The sequence below is a fragment of the Delphinapterus leucas genome, chromosome 8 (assembly GCF_059928025.1).
Source record: "Delphinapterus leucas isolate spDelLeu-1000000601 "Yukka" chromosome 8, BTC_Dleu_Yukka2, whole genome shotgun sequence".
NCBI lineage: Eukaryota > Metazoa > Chordata > Mammalia > Artiodactyla > Monodontidae > Delphinapterus > Delphinapterus leucas.
The window spans coordinates 13139450-13155379 of record NC_143136.1 but is presented as its reverse complement, the minus strand read 5'-3'; the positions used below and the strand labels follow the sequence as shown (position 1 = coordinate 13155379).

The 15930-nt window shown below is 37.0% G+C and overlaps 1 protein-coding gene across 1 annotated transcript in view; it reads left to right on the top strand.

The window, feature by feature from the left end:
* Window positions 1-15608, top strand: part of NYAP2 (neuronal tyrosine-phosphorylated phosphoinositide-3-kinase adaptor 2) — a 109094-nt gene extending 93486 nt beyond the window's left edge. Inside the window, exon 4 of the mRNA XM_022567829.2 lies at window positions 13581-15608. Coding sequence (XP_022423537.2) covers window positions 13581-13714 — 134 coding nt within the window. The 3' untranslated portion in view covers window positions 13715-15608. The remainder of the gene's footprint in view (window positions 1-13580) is intronic.
* Window positions 15609-15930: the final 322 nt, after the last annotated feature.

Sequence of the window (15930 nt, the reverse complement as noted above, 5' to 3'; positions counted from 1 at the left end):
ACCATGAAAATTGAGATTACTGGTGATATTGTTCTCCAAAGGAAGTTCAAGCTACTGTTCCAGAAAAAAAGAGTAAATGGATTCTGGACAGGTGAAAATGACAGATGACCATTACCCCTCCTAAATTTTATTTTTAAATAATTTTTATTATGTTTAGCCATTTACTACCAAAACTTGCACCAACAATTTTAGAAAATTTTAGCAAATAGCAAACTTGAGTTATGCATAATCCTACCAACACTGTTACAAAAATAAAGCACAGGAGTTACTCATTTCTTCCGAATCTCTCCATATGTACATGTTATTAAACTTTTTTTGGAAATAAGTATCTAAATAAATAATAAAGCACAAAAAGCAGACCAAGAAGGAAGAGTAAAAGCAGTGATCTTAGTAAACTAGCTCATGATCAATCAATAATATTTTTGAGGTCATTTCAATGATTCCAACAGATTTAATTTATGAACACCTAAGAATCAGCGAGCCTTAGACGTTGCTTCTTATTACAAGTGATGAAAAAGTAACCTGAGAATCTGGATGGTTTCCCTCAGGTCTCACAGGCAGGTAATAGCTTTTCTTGGACATTGCTGTTGAGATTTTCCTAGGGCAGCATTTTACAACTGGTGGTTTCAAACTCCTCTGGAGTTTTCAAAGGTTTTCCCATGTTTCTTGTGCTTCAACATGATATTTTCTTCTGTTTCAGTTTTTGTTTTTCAAATACTCAATTGGCAAATTAACTGGATAAAAAGTTACCCTTTTAAGAAAACTTTGGGGGCTCAGAGTCCATAGAAAGCAACAGTTCTTAAACTCTTCGGTCCCAGAACTCTTTATGTTCTTAAAAGTTATTGAGAACCCCAAAGAGCTTTCCTTTATTTGGGTTAGGTCTAGTAATATTTCTCATGTTAGAAATTAAAATTGAGGGTTAAAAGTTTTCTATTCATTAAAAATAATAAACCCATTATATGTTAACATAAATAACATTTTTTTCATGAAAAATGACTCTATTTTCCAGAACTGTAACAAATGGTTACCAGATTGACATTGTTTTACATTTTTATAAATCTCTTTGATGTCTGACTCAGTAGAGCATAGCTTCTCATCTGCTTTGGATTCAATCTGTTGTGATATGTTGCTTTGGTTAAAATGTATAAAAGGAATCTGGCCTTATACAGATGCATAGTTCAAAGGGGAGGAATATTTTAATAGCCTTTTTATATAATTGTGGATATTCTTCTTTAATACTTTCCCCAAACTCAACAAACAGCAGTTTGGTAAGGGTTAGTTACATATCAATAAGCTCACCATGCTCTGTTACATTAAAATCCATTGGTCTATCTTGGACTTTAAGTGTATTTTTACCCATGAATGATTTTTTTTTGTAGACAAGTCATATATTTTCTTTAAAAAAAGCATGATCACTTATAAAATGGCAAAAGTAAAAATTTGCTTACATTTTATTGTTATTAAAATTATATAACAATAAACACTAAAATACAATATTTAACAACATGTTAGTCTAAATTATTATTTTTACTTCAACTTGCTTCTCCATATCACAGAAAAAATGTGATAAAATAAAATGATTAAAATTACTAAGGAGGTTTTAAAGGTTATATGTGTTTTTCTGGGAAACAAAATCATAAGACGAAAACGATTGGGGAGCTTTGATCTAGAGAACTGTTTGTTCCTTCTCTATAACAGCATTCTTTATGATCTGGAAAATTGCTTTTTAAAAGTCTAAACAAAGTCTTAATGTTTATCACACGAATAACTCTATTCAAAGAAATCTGTTAGTCACAAATTATTTCCCTTTGCAAAATCCCTCCTGCCTTTCTACCATGAGAATATACTTAATAAGATATAATTTTCATGAGCTTGCCAGGTGACTCCCACTCAGGCAATCCACCTATCCTCTGGCACAGTGATCATGTTTCATAATCAGCTGTTTTACCAAAAAGAATGGCTAGTGCTATTCTATTTTGATTTGTCCATTGGATCCAGGGAATCCCGTATATTTACTGCTATTTACTTTATTCCAAGGCTGAAATCTATATCCCTAATCCCACAAGGCAAATACTTGCCAATTATCATTATCAACAAGAAATAGGAAATGTGGGTGACTTAATTTAAAACCCTCCTCACTGTGGGGAGGAAATAAAACAGTTCAAAGCATATACTATACCGCAGTTGGTCAATGACACCAAATACTGTTGTGTATTTAAATGCCTTTGACCTGATTGCATTAAAAGACTATTTTTTTAATTTACTTTCTATTTTTATTATTTATTTTTTGGCTGTGTTGGGTTTTTGTTGCTGTGCAGGCTTTCTGTAGCTGCGGCGGGGGGTGGGGGGCTACTCTTTGTTGCGGTGCGCGGGCTTCTCTTGTTGCAGAGCAGGGGCTCTAGGCTTAAGGGCTCTAGAGCGCAGGCTCAGTCGCTGTGGTGCAGGGGCTTAGTTGCTCCGCCGCATGTGGGATCTTCCAGGACCAGGGCTTGAACCCTTGTCGCCTGCATTGGCAGGCGGATTCTTAACTGCTGTGCCACCAGGGAAGTCCAAAAGACTATTTTTAAAGTGGGAAACTTCCCCAAAATAGTGAGGATGAAACAAGGAAGTGAGTACTTCTACTGTCCTTTCTGAGCAGTTTGTTTGAGATGATAATCAAATGAGGTCATTGATTTTCCAAACATTCTTTTGCTTTTAATACATTTCATAAAATTTATGATTGGTTTTAGAGTCATTTACTCTTTAGGTCATTTTTTTGACTCATCTAATATCTTAGTTGTACCTTTACATACATTGTGAATTTTCTTATTTGTACTTAACCTTTCTAAACATATTTGTAAAAATGTAAATGTTGGATCACTTGCTGATAGGTACCAATATCTCTATTAGAAAATATTCATTCAAATTATTAGACTAACACAAGAAATGCAACTGGCCTTCCCATCTCCAATTCCTTGTGAGACTACTACACCCCACCTCTAAGTGTGTAGACTACCTTATATCTACTACACTTGAGAGCCCTTCACATGTTACTAGGTCTTAGCAGTTGCACAAATCCTACTCCAAGAGACAATGTAATTGTCCCTATCACAATTCAAATAACATTCAAATGTGTAAAATGATCAACTTAAAAAGGAAAAATGACTCCCACCCTTTCATTCAATGTGAGTTCTCACCTATTTCAACCATCATTACAATTGTATTCAAAAAGATGAGGAAGGTTATAAAGTTTCTGAAGAGAGGACCTGTTTTCTCTTAAGAAAACATAGAGTGGAGTTCTTTCTGGTTTAGGCAGGTGACATAATTAGGGCAAGAATAGAACCGGTGAGAATGAAAAGAAAATGGAGTTTGGGAAGGGAAAAATAAGTCAACAGGCAGGTGATGAGGCAAGAGAGACTGTAAAGCCATGGGATAAAAATGAGTGGCATGAAAGGATACACTCAAGGACCCATCCAGCCCACAAGGAAAGAGGTGGACTCCCGCTGCAGCGCACTCGAAGGGTGCTCAACAGTCTCTGGGCATGTGTAATCCGTTCTGCATGACGAGGCTTTAAGAAGCGCACAAGCTGGTGTTTATCTCCCAACATGTTTCTTCTGACAGGAAGGATCAAGTATCTCTTGAATAGTGTGCCGTGGCACAGTTTGGCTCAAGCCGTGCACATGCTCAAGGAGAGAGAAAGTATCAATGAGTCGGGAACGAATGGCATCAGCCCGGGGCAGTTGCATGTGTCCTACTGGGTGATAAGTGGCCATGTCTTGGCCCAGGCTCTCTTCTGCCCACTCAGCCCTGACTTCACTCCTCCGCCTCCGGCTCTGACGCGCCCTGAGCTCGGCTCTCCCCACGCGGGCGAGCTCAGGGTCGGCTCCCAGTGCCGCAGCGCCGCACATCCAGCTACTCCAGGTCCCGTCCGCTCCCGGGTTCCGGCTCGCCCCGGGCCCACCCCCTCCCCCATGAATGATTTATAACACAGTGCTTTTAGAAAATATCGGTTCACTAAGTCATGCAAATCTTCCATATGTTGACACATTTTGTTTTAAAAATCAATACAACACATTTATTAATATTGCCACTGATCTCCTAAGAAAAGCCTTTAAGTATTAGAGTGCTGTCAAGCTCACAGTGTTTCAAAATTTTACTATTTGCTTGAAAGCTCAAACGTATCATTGTCGATAAATACTGCCCGTTGTCTTTCTTAAAGCAATAAGCTCACTTCATTCATGTTTTGAGAAGGTGTCTGCCAAATGTGCAAGTCTGTGTGGCAGTGAAAAATACCTACTTAACTAGTACAGTTTGGTGCTATTGCTTTGATGTGCTAAGGTATCAGCAGATTTATCCAGTCTTGTTTTGGGACTTTCAGTGCGTTTGTCAACACAGTGGAAAAACAAATAATGTCTTAGCATTTTTACGAAAATAGTCTTTACCTCAGGTCACCACCTCCCAAAAGCGTCTTAGAGCCCTCCAGAAATTCTGCTATAGAATGAATGAACATGGCCATTACTGGAGATCAGATTGAAGTCCCTGTCCATGTATAGTCTCATATTGATCTTATCCCAAGACACGTATTGCTTAGTTTATGTCTATAACAGACAGTGGTTCAAGGCAGAATCTTAAGAACTATAGCTATTGTAATAGAACATGCTACAAGGACCATACACAATTTCAATATCTGGTCACATTTTGTCTCAGGATGTTTGCTCTTCAACAAACCACAAAGCCAATTGTATGAAGAGGAAATATCATTAGTGTTACGTCCAGTTTTGAGTGTCATTTACATTAATAAGGTGAGTGATATAAAAAATTTGTCTGGCATTTCTTTCCTTTTATTTGTTATTTAGGAGTAAAATGTCATATATTTTAAATACATGTTAACTTATTTTTGCCATGTATCCATTCCTAATATCAGGGGATGAAAGAGTTTTGTTCTACTTTTTGTTTGTTTATTCTATTTTTGACACCATAACATGAAGTTAAATTTTTCTCCCCATGGTAATATACATTTGATCCTGATACAGATCATATGCCTTTTTCTGTATATTATGGCAGATGAATTTTTTATGTAATAATTTTTAAGATAATTAAGGAGCATATATTACTTGTTAAATAGATAAAAATATGTTCCTTTATAAACATATACTTTAACTCTCTTTTAATGTGGAATCAAGTATTTTTTGAAAAAAGCACATTTTCATATACAGCTAAAGTGATGAAGATCTTAAGGGCATTTCAGAAATGATGTGTTTTAATAAAAGAGGCTGTCAAATTTAAAAAAAAAACAACTGTTGATGCTACATGATGCTATGTTGCCATGTAAGAAACTAACCGTGCATTACAGCATCAAGGGCATCCCTGTGCAGTAAGCGGCATGATTTATATTCTCTCTACATAAGAAAGTGGAAGGCAAGGGAAATCCATGGCCTCAGATATTTAGAAGGAATACAATGAGTACTCCTAACCCCACATGCATGTGCTTCTCTTTCTCCTCTGTACAATGCATTCTTTAATTCTCTACGTCTGTCATTGGGTCATAAATTTCATCCACCACGTTGCCACCTCATTTTTCTCTGGGTTTACCAGAGAACCCAGATCTTTACCAGAATTCCAGTATTCCCAAGGAGAATGACCAATTACTCCAGCATCAGTAGTTTTACTATCTGACCCTTCAGATGACACTAGGATTTGTACCATAACTGAAGGATGCTTGGAGTCATTCACTGCCACATAAGTGCTACATCCGCTGCTTCCTTAGAGGTATGTCCCATGAAAGGCTGGAGAGAGAGAAGTATGTCTACTCCCAGGGTAGAGTTTTGCATGTGGCTGATTTTCTTTCTCCAGGGTCACAAAATAACCACAGCAATGATCAGGTGTTCGTCTTCTAGCATCATAGTGACAGTGCCTAGGTCTATGGGCTTCTCAAGGATCTATAAAAATACTTGATATTAAAAAATGAAGCACCAAAATTTCAAAAGAAACTGCCACATTAACATGAATGAACATCTAACTAAATCTATACAAAATGTGACATTAGGTCGATTTAATTAATTATTAAATTTAGGATTAAAACGGTTCCATTACATCTGAAAACAGTTTCTAGATTAGATTGTCTAACTTGGTAAGTATTCCTGAGTGTGCATGATTACTGTCTAGAAATCACAGCCAATCATGAATTAATTGGATTATTCACAGTCCAATAATTTCAAAGCAAAATTATAAAAATGTATTCCGATTATATACCGAAAAATTTACATTTAATGTGGGACATTAGGACATCCTATATGTTTGCAAAATTATAAAAATGTATTCCGATTATATACCAAAAAATTTACATTTAATGTGGGACATTAGGATGTCCTATATGTTTGCTATGATGTGTGATGGAAGCTTTCAAACAAAATGTTTGGAATCTGTGAAGGTTTTAACACAGTCCTCGCAAAACTGCCCCTTATTACTCAGGCATCAGTTTATCTCAAATAGCATGTGTGTTATCTCAAAAAAATGCCTTTCCCAGAAATGAAAGTAGAGTTTGCAATAAGCATACCTCAGTGTTTTAAATAAAAGGCCTTTTTTGTGACCTCCATGTAGCCCTAAGTCATGGATTAGAAACTTTCAGCAGCATGATTGACTAGGGAAAATCATAATATGTCTCTGCTAGCAGAGAAAAATTTTACGTATTGAAAAAAAAAACAAGATGGAGAAAAATATGTCTCCCCAGAATTTGATCTTATTTCTTTGATGCTAGATGAAAGTGTTTTTTTTTTTTCGTAAAAATACACTAATCTCTTATTGCTGTGTAGATCCAGAGGTTGAGAACAATCATTTGTCTTTGCTTTCTGAAAACAAAGAGAACTCTAGTACTCATAATAGTAGCTGTGGGTGCCTTGGGGATTATCCTGTAACAATACCAAGGAACATAATCCTGAACAGAAATTCAGTTCACCTTACAGGGAAGATGAGAAATGATGGAGAAATTGCCATCCTTAAAAAAAAAGCAATGAAAGATTGTATCCAACAAGAATAAAAAGAGAGAAAATAGTTCTTTCTAATTGACAAAGTTCGATGGGCACTTACTTAATACGAACTTTAAGATGATGATGAATTATTACCCTGGAAAGATCACATGATAATGTCTTGATGATGGTTTATTTCAAGGAATTAAAATTAATGTCTTCTTTCTTCCTTCTTTCCTCTCTCCCTCCCTCCTTCTCACCCTCTCCTTCCTTCTACCTTTTTTCCATTCTTCCTTTTCCTTTCTCTGTCTCTCTGTGTTTCTCTCTCTCCCGCACATTCTTTCTTGTTCTCTTTACACTTGACCTTCACTGAAATTGCACAAACAACGTCAACTTTTACTTTTAGGATGGTTATTGGCAGTTTATTACACAAGAAGGGGTTTTTCCTTGGATGTAGGGAGAATAGATACTTTCTAGCTCATAATTAATCTTTTAATGGAATGAGTTTTTCTAAGGGGAGGAAGCCTTATCTTAACTAACTTTTGAGGCATATGTCCATCGTTTTTGACCCCCAAACGCCTTGGCAATTTTTATATTAACAAAATTTAGGATGAAAACTTACTGTTTTTAGTCTTGTGGTTCCTAAGCCTCACTATTTAAGGCTCAAAGCATAGTGTATTTCTAAAGGTAAGTGAACTGGACGATTTAACTTTGATGTCACAGCCCTAGAGACTCTCTAAGAGGCTTGGTTATAAAAATAGAATCTTTTCTAGGATTTTTGAGACTTTTTAGAAAATTCTTTTGGCCAAAGAAACCTTGGTGGATCCAACATCGTAAGGATTTGTTTCACCAACTAGGTCCCACAAACACCATAATAGATTCCAAATGTATTTAAGTCAAAGACAAGGTGAAACAGAAAAGAAGAGCTAAATGAGTATGATAAAGATAAACCAAAACCTCACAATTAAAAAAAATTGTCCTTATGACATGATACCATCAAGCAACAATGTTATGGAGTATGTATGTATGTATATGTGTGTACACACACACAAATGTGTGCATTTTCCACCTGCCGGTGTATGCATGTGTGCATAATGAATTCATAAGTAATCATCTCAGCCTGCCACTGCAGGTGAAGTCATAACCATATGAGCCATGTTGGGACTGAACAGTCGACCGCTGGGTGACCTGACTTTAAAGCTACAGGGTGGCTGGCCGGCAAGGTCAGCCGCCATGTGTGATGAGTGGTTAGTGGTTATATTGCAGTCCCTAAGGGGGTGGATGAACCAAGACACGATCTGGACCACTGTCCAATAGGGGTAAAGCAAGGCCTTTGTGGGTCACGATGAAATTGGGAGTTTGCTTGGATTTTAGTAAGTCTCAGTCTGTGCTTTAGAGAAATCACTGTCTATGCTTGGAAGAGGCTGATTAAGTCAGAGTCTGACTGGAAACCTAGCAGGGGAAATTAATCCATAGGTACATTGGGTAATATAAAAGGCATTGGATTGTGTCACTCATCAGATAATCTCTTCAACATACCCTTTAAAGGAACCTCATAGTAAAAAAACATTATTTGCCATCCTTTTCTAGGAAAAAATGTTGAATTTTCTCCATGTGACTAAATGTGCTAATTCAATAAAGGTATATATGGAAACATTGGCTTATTATGAAAACATGTCAACCAGGATTCTGATAGATGTTTTACGTTTATTTTATATAATAAAAGATGATTCCTTAAGAGATGCTAGGATTTATGCCTCCTGGGAAATTAGGTTCATTTGTAAATTAGAGTGATAGGTTATGTCATCATGGGACACATTTATATTTGAACACTCTTATATTTTCAAGAGTGGGTGGGTAGATACTAGAATCACCTGCACAAAACTTAGGGAGAGTTTCCCTAGAAAATCATGTACCCTTGAATGAGAATCACTGCCTTGGTAAGTCGGGGAGCCAGACCTTGAACCCAGGCCTTAAAACATATTCTATGTTACTGTCATTGCCACAATTTGCTTTAGAAGTTGCATTGACGTTTTCTAGGTTAATTTGAGTGTCTTCAGTGAAAGAAAAATCATATTAATTGAACACTTACTCTGTGGTCCTCACCAACATAAATACTCAGAGCCACAGCCAGCAGTGCAAATGGTATATAAGTGCTAAGGCTATTTGGAAGAAAGAGGTAAACAAGGTTGCAGGATGCTTTACAATATACGTGCACGTTGAAGCAGGCCTTAGAAAATAGATAACATCTGGTCTGATGAAAGGCCATGCGTGGGGACACCTTGTGAAGGACAGAAGCAGGGTAAGATGTGGAGACTGAGAAGAGATACTGAGTTGTCTATGCTTTGGGGAGCAGACAGCCACAGAGAGCACAGTGGATCAGATCAGATGGGGCCAGATCACAGGGGGACCTTTGAATATTAGCCAAGTGAGTTTGAAGTTTTTATCATATGAAGTGGGGAGTAATTTAAAACTTTTGAATAAGGTGTGTGATCTAAAAGCAATTTAAGAAGTTCCGCCTGGCATTGTGTACAAGTTAGTTTTGAGCAGAGAAACTATGGGTATGGGGACCAGCAGGTAGATTTTACATATATATATACACATATATATATACACACATATATATATACACACACATATATATATATATACACACACATATATATATATACACACACATATATTTAACGATATATAATTATAATTATATATATTACCTATGTTATATATAAAATTATTTTTGGCTCAAGTTGTTGAATACCAAAATTGTGGTATTGTCTGTGAGTTGAAATAAATCACAAAGAAAGAAAACTACCACAGGGCTAACTTTATAGAAAGAGGAAAAGAAAGCTCTGAACATAAAAAGTAAGCTTCTAGGAAAATGGAGGTAATGTTCCACCTATAAATAGGAAAATCAGAAGGATACCTAAGATGTTGAGAAAAAGCTATCATTTGGTCCTTGTTTATTATTATTTTATATATAGTAATGTGTATATTTTAATCCCAAACTCCTAATTAATCCCTAGTCTCTAGAAGGCACTGTGGCTTAACATCAAGCAAGGAAGGGTGTGAAGAGAGGACAGACCTGTAGAAACCTCCATGTGACCCAAGAGGGAAAAGATGATACACAAGAAGCCATGACAATGCACATGTTCTGAGGGAGAAGGTGCAGAGGGAGAAAGCAAAACAAGACAAAAAGACAAACAGAAAACAACAGAGAAGAGGGAGGTGAAGCCATAAGCATCATAGGTGGAAACGGTTCCATCTTTTATCCATCATTAGCTCACCTATCCCCACTCTCCTAGATACCAGAATATGTGATTCATTATTATTTCTTTATACTATATAAGCAATAAAGTGAATAAAAGGAATACATCCTGAAATAGTTTTGACTTCTGGGTAGGTTGGAAAATAAACCTAAGCACCCATGGTCCTCCCTACTTCAGCTTTTACCACCTGCTCAGCACCATTGGCAGGTGTGAATTATCACAGCGTTTTTTTTCTTTAAATAATGTAGATCTCTATTTTGTACTTGTCTTCTTAATTTTTTTATTGAAATGTAGTTGATTTATCATGTTGTGTTAGTTTCAGATGTACAGCAAAGTGATTCAATTATACATATATATATAAACATATATTCTTTTTTTTTTTTACATTCTCTTCCATTATAAGTTATTACAAGATATTGAGTTCAGTTCCCTGTGCTCTACAGAAGGTCCTTGTTGGTTATCTCTTTTATGTATAGTAATGTGTATATTTTAATCCCAAACACCTAATTTATCCCTCCACTCCATTGCCACTTTGGTAAATAAGTTTTTTTCTATGTCTGTGAGTCTATTTCTGTTTTGTGAAGAAGTTCATTTAGATCATCTTTTTAGATTCTACAAACCATAATTTGAACAGACACATGCACCCCAACGTTCACAGCAGCCCTGTTTACAATAGCCAAGACATGGAAGCAACCTAAGTGTCCACTGACAGATGAATGGATAAAGAAGATGTGAGATGCATACACACACACACACACACACACACACACACACACACAATGGAATATTACTCAGCCATAAAAGAATGAAATAATGTTGTTTGCAGCAACAGGGATGGACCTAGAGATTATCATACTAAGTGAAGTGAGCCAGACAGAGAAGGACAAATATCCTATGATACTACAGCTCTTTTAGGGCCCAGCCTTCCCTAGCTCCCAGAACACGAGGCATGTCTTGATCAATGATACCATGGCACCCTGTACTTCTCCTTTCTAATTTTTCTGAATTTTCAGGAAACCATTTTAGGCATACTGTTTGTCTCCCCTGAGTAAACATAAACCTCATTAAAATATGGGAAATTGGTGTCTTCCTCACCCATATTCTTAGCATCCACTGCAGTGCTTTGCACGTGGTGGGCCCTTGATAAATGTTTGTTGAAAGAGCAAAGAACAAATGAGCTCTTTAACTTTTACTGCCCACAAAGTAGATGTCAGCATCCTTCTAACACCTGTTCATTCCCCCAGCAAATGTTCTTCTACCACTGATAATTCCACCGAGAGGGCTGGTCACAGCTGCTTTTATATAATTAAATGCATAATTTGTTGCTTAATATCTTTGCTCCTGGATAGATTGTAAGTCTCTCTTAGGGCAAGAGTGGGTTTTTGGTGACCACACTCTGTACAGTCCCTGGCACATAGTAGGTATAAAATAAATGGATTCTGAATAATGAGTAAAGGATTATATTCATTTGTTTTGAAAAGAAATAAAACTTAAATGATATGAAAAACATTTTCTAAGGTCCTATAGCTAGTGGAGTCATCTCATAGTCCAAAGCCTGCTTATTGTCTTTTTTTTCTTGCTAAATCAGAAGCACAGAGTAAAAGACTATCTAATTTGCCAAGAAAGGCTATTAGTACCCGTTAAGATAATTATTCTAATATGGACGTGAGGCATTAATAGTTTGAAGCAGGGGTGGGAGAGGAAGGGTGTTGTGTGGGTGAGGGTGTATTGAAAGGTCTCTGTGTGAATGGACGCCAGCTTATCTTATTCTTTGTATCTGTATCTGGTGTCTGTGAAGGATGGGGAGAGAATGGCCAGAAGGCAGTTAGCAGAGGCTGAAGTTAGCCATAGGTCATGTGATGCAGACATAGCAAAGCTTTTCTCTGAAGAGCAGCTTATATAAAAGTGGCATAGGGCTTCCCTGGTGGTGCAGTGGTTGAGAGTCCGCCTGCCGATGCAGGGGACACGGGTTGGTGCCCCAGTCCGGGAAGATCCCACATGCCGCGGAGCGGCTGGGCCCGTGAGCCATGGCCGCTGAGCCTGCGCGTCCGGAGCCTGTTGCTCCGCAACGGGAGAGGCCACAACAGTGAGAGGCCACAACAGTGAGAGGCCCGCGTACAGCAAAAAAAAAAAAAAAAAAAAAAGTGGCATAAAGATAGTGTTCCTATCCAGCACAGAACTTGTTCTCTAGCATCAGCTTGCCACTGCTTGGTAAATTAGTGATGTAATATCATTTGAAGCCACTAGTTCAGAGAGTTTCATCTTTAAGTCAAATTTATTAATATAATGAAAGGTTTTTTTGAAAAGTGCTTGTGTATTTGCAATGCAAATATTAACCTTGCTGAGCCTCAGGTTTCTAATTTGTAAATTGGGAGGATTTATAGCTAATTCATAACTCTAAAGATTATCTTTAAGATTCGAGATAATTTAAGTGCAGCCCAAACAGAAGCTGGGATATACTAGGCACTCAAAAACTGACAGCTAATATAAAAGTTTGTGGCAAAAGCATAGATGTCAACTTTTCTTTTGATGCCTTCTTCTCCTTTATAAATACCTTCAGATATGTCTGAAAATCAGTGTCGTCTGTATACCATAAATTCTGAGCTTCTTGAATGAAGGGAACTCTTTCCATTCCCCAAATTGCAGTCTTCAAAGTATCTTGATAATGACCTAGGCAGCCTATTTAGGCTCCTTAAATAGAGGAAGAGTTAGGGGAAGGCTTTTTAATTTTGAAAAATAATATTATTATGAAAGATGTCAAAAGTCTTCGAAGTGGTTATACAATTCAAAGCAAATGAAGTTAAATTAGAGAAATGTTACATCAAAAGCATGGTGAAAGTAATCAGCACAATATGGACTTGAAAATTAGAAAGTTAGGAAAAGAAAAAGAAGGAAAGAATAAGAGAATGAATGAAGAAAAGAAAGAATGAAAGAATGAAAGGAGGGAGGGATGGAAGAAAAATTTGGAGAGGGTGGAAAAGACATTTTAGGACACAGGAGACCCTTGGACCAAGACTGAAAATGAAGCACCAAAAATAGTCATGTCACTGGCTTTTTCCCCAGTGGGATTTTGTTGCTCCAGTAATCGCTCTATAGAAACCCACTCTAAATAGGGTAAAGTGTGCAAGGCAACAAGGCGTGGAACTTAAGTGGTTTGTTCTTTATTCCCAGGAGCTGATCTGTGAACAAGGCTCATTTTAGAATCAATTGTTATGAAATTGTTTCATCACCTGCCAATGATTAGTAAACATCAGGAGAATTCAGTGTATTAAAAGAACATGTAGCAAAACCAGAAGAAAGCCTGGAGTCCGGTTCATCCCTGCAGACTTTGCTCAGCTAATGCTCTGTCTTTCCCCCTTGTTCACAGAACCGAAAGTAAGCTGCAAACTAGGCCGGTCTGCGTCCACATCAGGTGTGCCCCCTCCATCCGTTACTCCTCTCAGGCAAGCCAGTGACCTGCAACAGAGCCAGGTACCATCATCGTTAGCCAATCGTGATTGACTTCCTGTGATGCGACATGCCAAACGCTTTCCACCTCTGTCTGTCGTGTGTTGCTGTAACAACTTTTGCATTTGCTTTTATTTTTCTGTGTGTGTATGGGTGGGAGGGATGAGCTGTGGCCGTCTGTGTTTTCATCCAAAAAGGAAAGTCTTTCTTCCTTGTGATTGGTGAAACTTTCTTTGCTGTTTGCTACCAAATCGTTTTTGTCTCTGGTTTCCATCATTCTGTAATATAAATGTAAACTTGTACTATATGTATTGGCTTAGTGGTTATTTTTTTAAAGTTCTTTCTCTCTTCCGTGTTTTGTGTACTTTTATACCGTCTCCGAAAATTTATCAACGTTTGATAAATTTACCGACTTTGTTTTATGTAGATTTCTTTTTAAATGTTTTGTCCACAACGCTTGCACAGATGTTGTCAACGAATTTGTACATATTGTTTAGTTCTTATCTTATTATACTGTAATATTTGTGGCCGTCTTACTTTTATTTTTATTTAACTTGGAGCATGATTGTAAGACAGTGAATATTGATGTCCTGATAAATATTCATATACCAACTCATTTGGATTGAACATGGCAGCTAGTCTTTTTTCTTGGCCATAAAGACAAATTGACCAACCAGATAATCTAGGTATTTACCCCAAACTGTTGATTAATAACGCAATCTTTAAATGAATGACTTTTCTCTCTTATACCAAAAATATCAGAAATGTTCTCAGTAAGGGAATGTAAGTGTTTATGCATGGTATATGAGATCTCTATTATCATTTGGAGAAAAGATACAAGGAATAAAGGCATAAGCTACAGTATCATTTAATCCTTTATAGTATAGTATGTTGCTCTGATGTTCATTGGTACATGCTTGTGTACGGAGGATATAGTATGGGGAAAAATCACTACATATAAATGCTCTATCTATAATTCATCCAATAGGAATTCAGTACAATGACAATTTGTGAAGCTTAATTGTTGTTGCTGTTAAATGTATTATAGGTGTTAAATAGGATAATACCATCCTGGAGTGGTTTCTCTCTGCTTGTCCCAGCTTTAATGTTCACTTTCATAAAACTCTTCTGAAATTGTAAATTATAAAACTAGCAATGATACCTCCATGGGAACTGTCCATTACTGATTAGCAAATTACATATTCATCAATTATATAAATGTCAAGCTATTTTAAAAACATAACCAGGAAGAATAATTGCATTTTTTCTAATGGGAGACAGGGTGCTTTATAGTATTTTGGTCTGGCTTAAATATGCACAGGATTTGATTCATGAATATATGAGATATCTACAAATGCAATAGATGAGAGGCTCCTCTCAAGAGCATCTCAAGTGCCATTTAGAATTTCTTGTGTCTTAATTTAACATTTTAAATGCTTTGTAACCAAATGAATCCACCTCAAACACTTTTTTGGGTATAAAAGAGGTAGAAACAATAAGACAATGAATAAATAAATAAATAACACAATTAACCTCACTAAGATAAATTGCCACCTTAGTTGATTAAAGCTATTCCAAAATATTACATTTACAGATTTTCAAAGCTTAAAAACTTGAATACAGAAAGGAGAGACCTTTAGCTAGCTGGAGGAGGACTGCATTAATACAATCAATTTTCCAAGTGTATATACCTTGCTATTGCATTACCTCAGTATCTCAGAGAGGTTTTGTGTTCTTTGTTTTCATTTGCTTTTTCTCCTAATTATCTTTATAGTTGTTTCATCCTACGTCCCTTCAATTCTCAATGAAAGCAGTTTCCTGGGGTAACTTACAGACAAACAAGGTGCAACTCTGTACCTTTGCATTATCAGCTCTTCGCTTACCTGGTAGGATGTTCTTCATTCTTCAAAACACAGCAACAGGAGAAAGACCCTCTTGTTACTTAGGTGCTGCACTTTTTCTCTCCAACCAGGAGAAATTCTGGCACACAGCCACATCATAGAAGGGGTGTCGGGGCTGCAAATTAGAATGCTGGCCTCTGAGTCTCTCCCCTGTGGCTTGTGACCAGATGTAGTATTCACCTCTTCCCATATGCTAGCGCTAACGGGGTAAACATGGCTCAGAAGAACCTTGCTCTGCATTCCTACAACTTGGAATTGAACTAAAGGCAATGGGTACTTATTGAAGACCCTCTTCTCACCTAATTCCCACACTCTTGACTGAGATGTCTCCTTAAGTTACAACCAGGATGACACCTCCCTAGGCTAAGT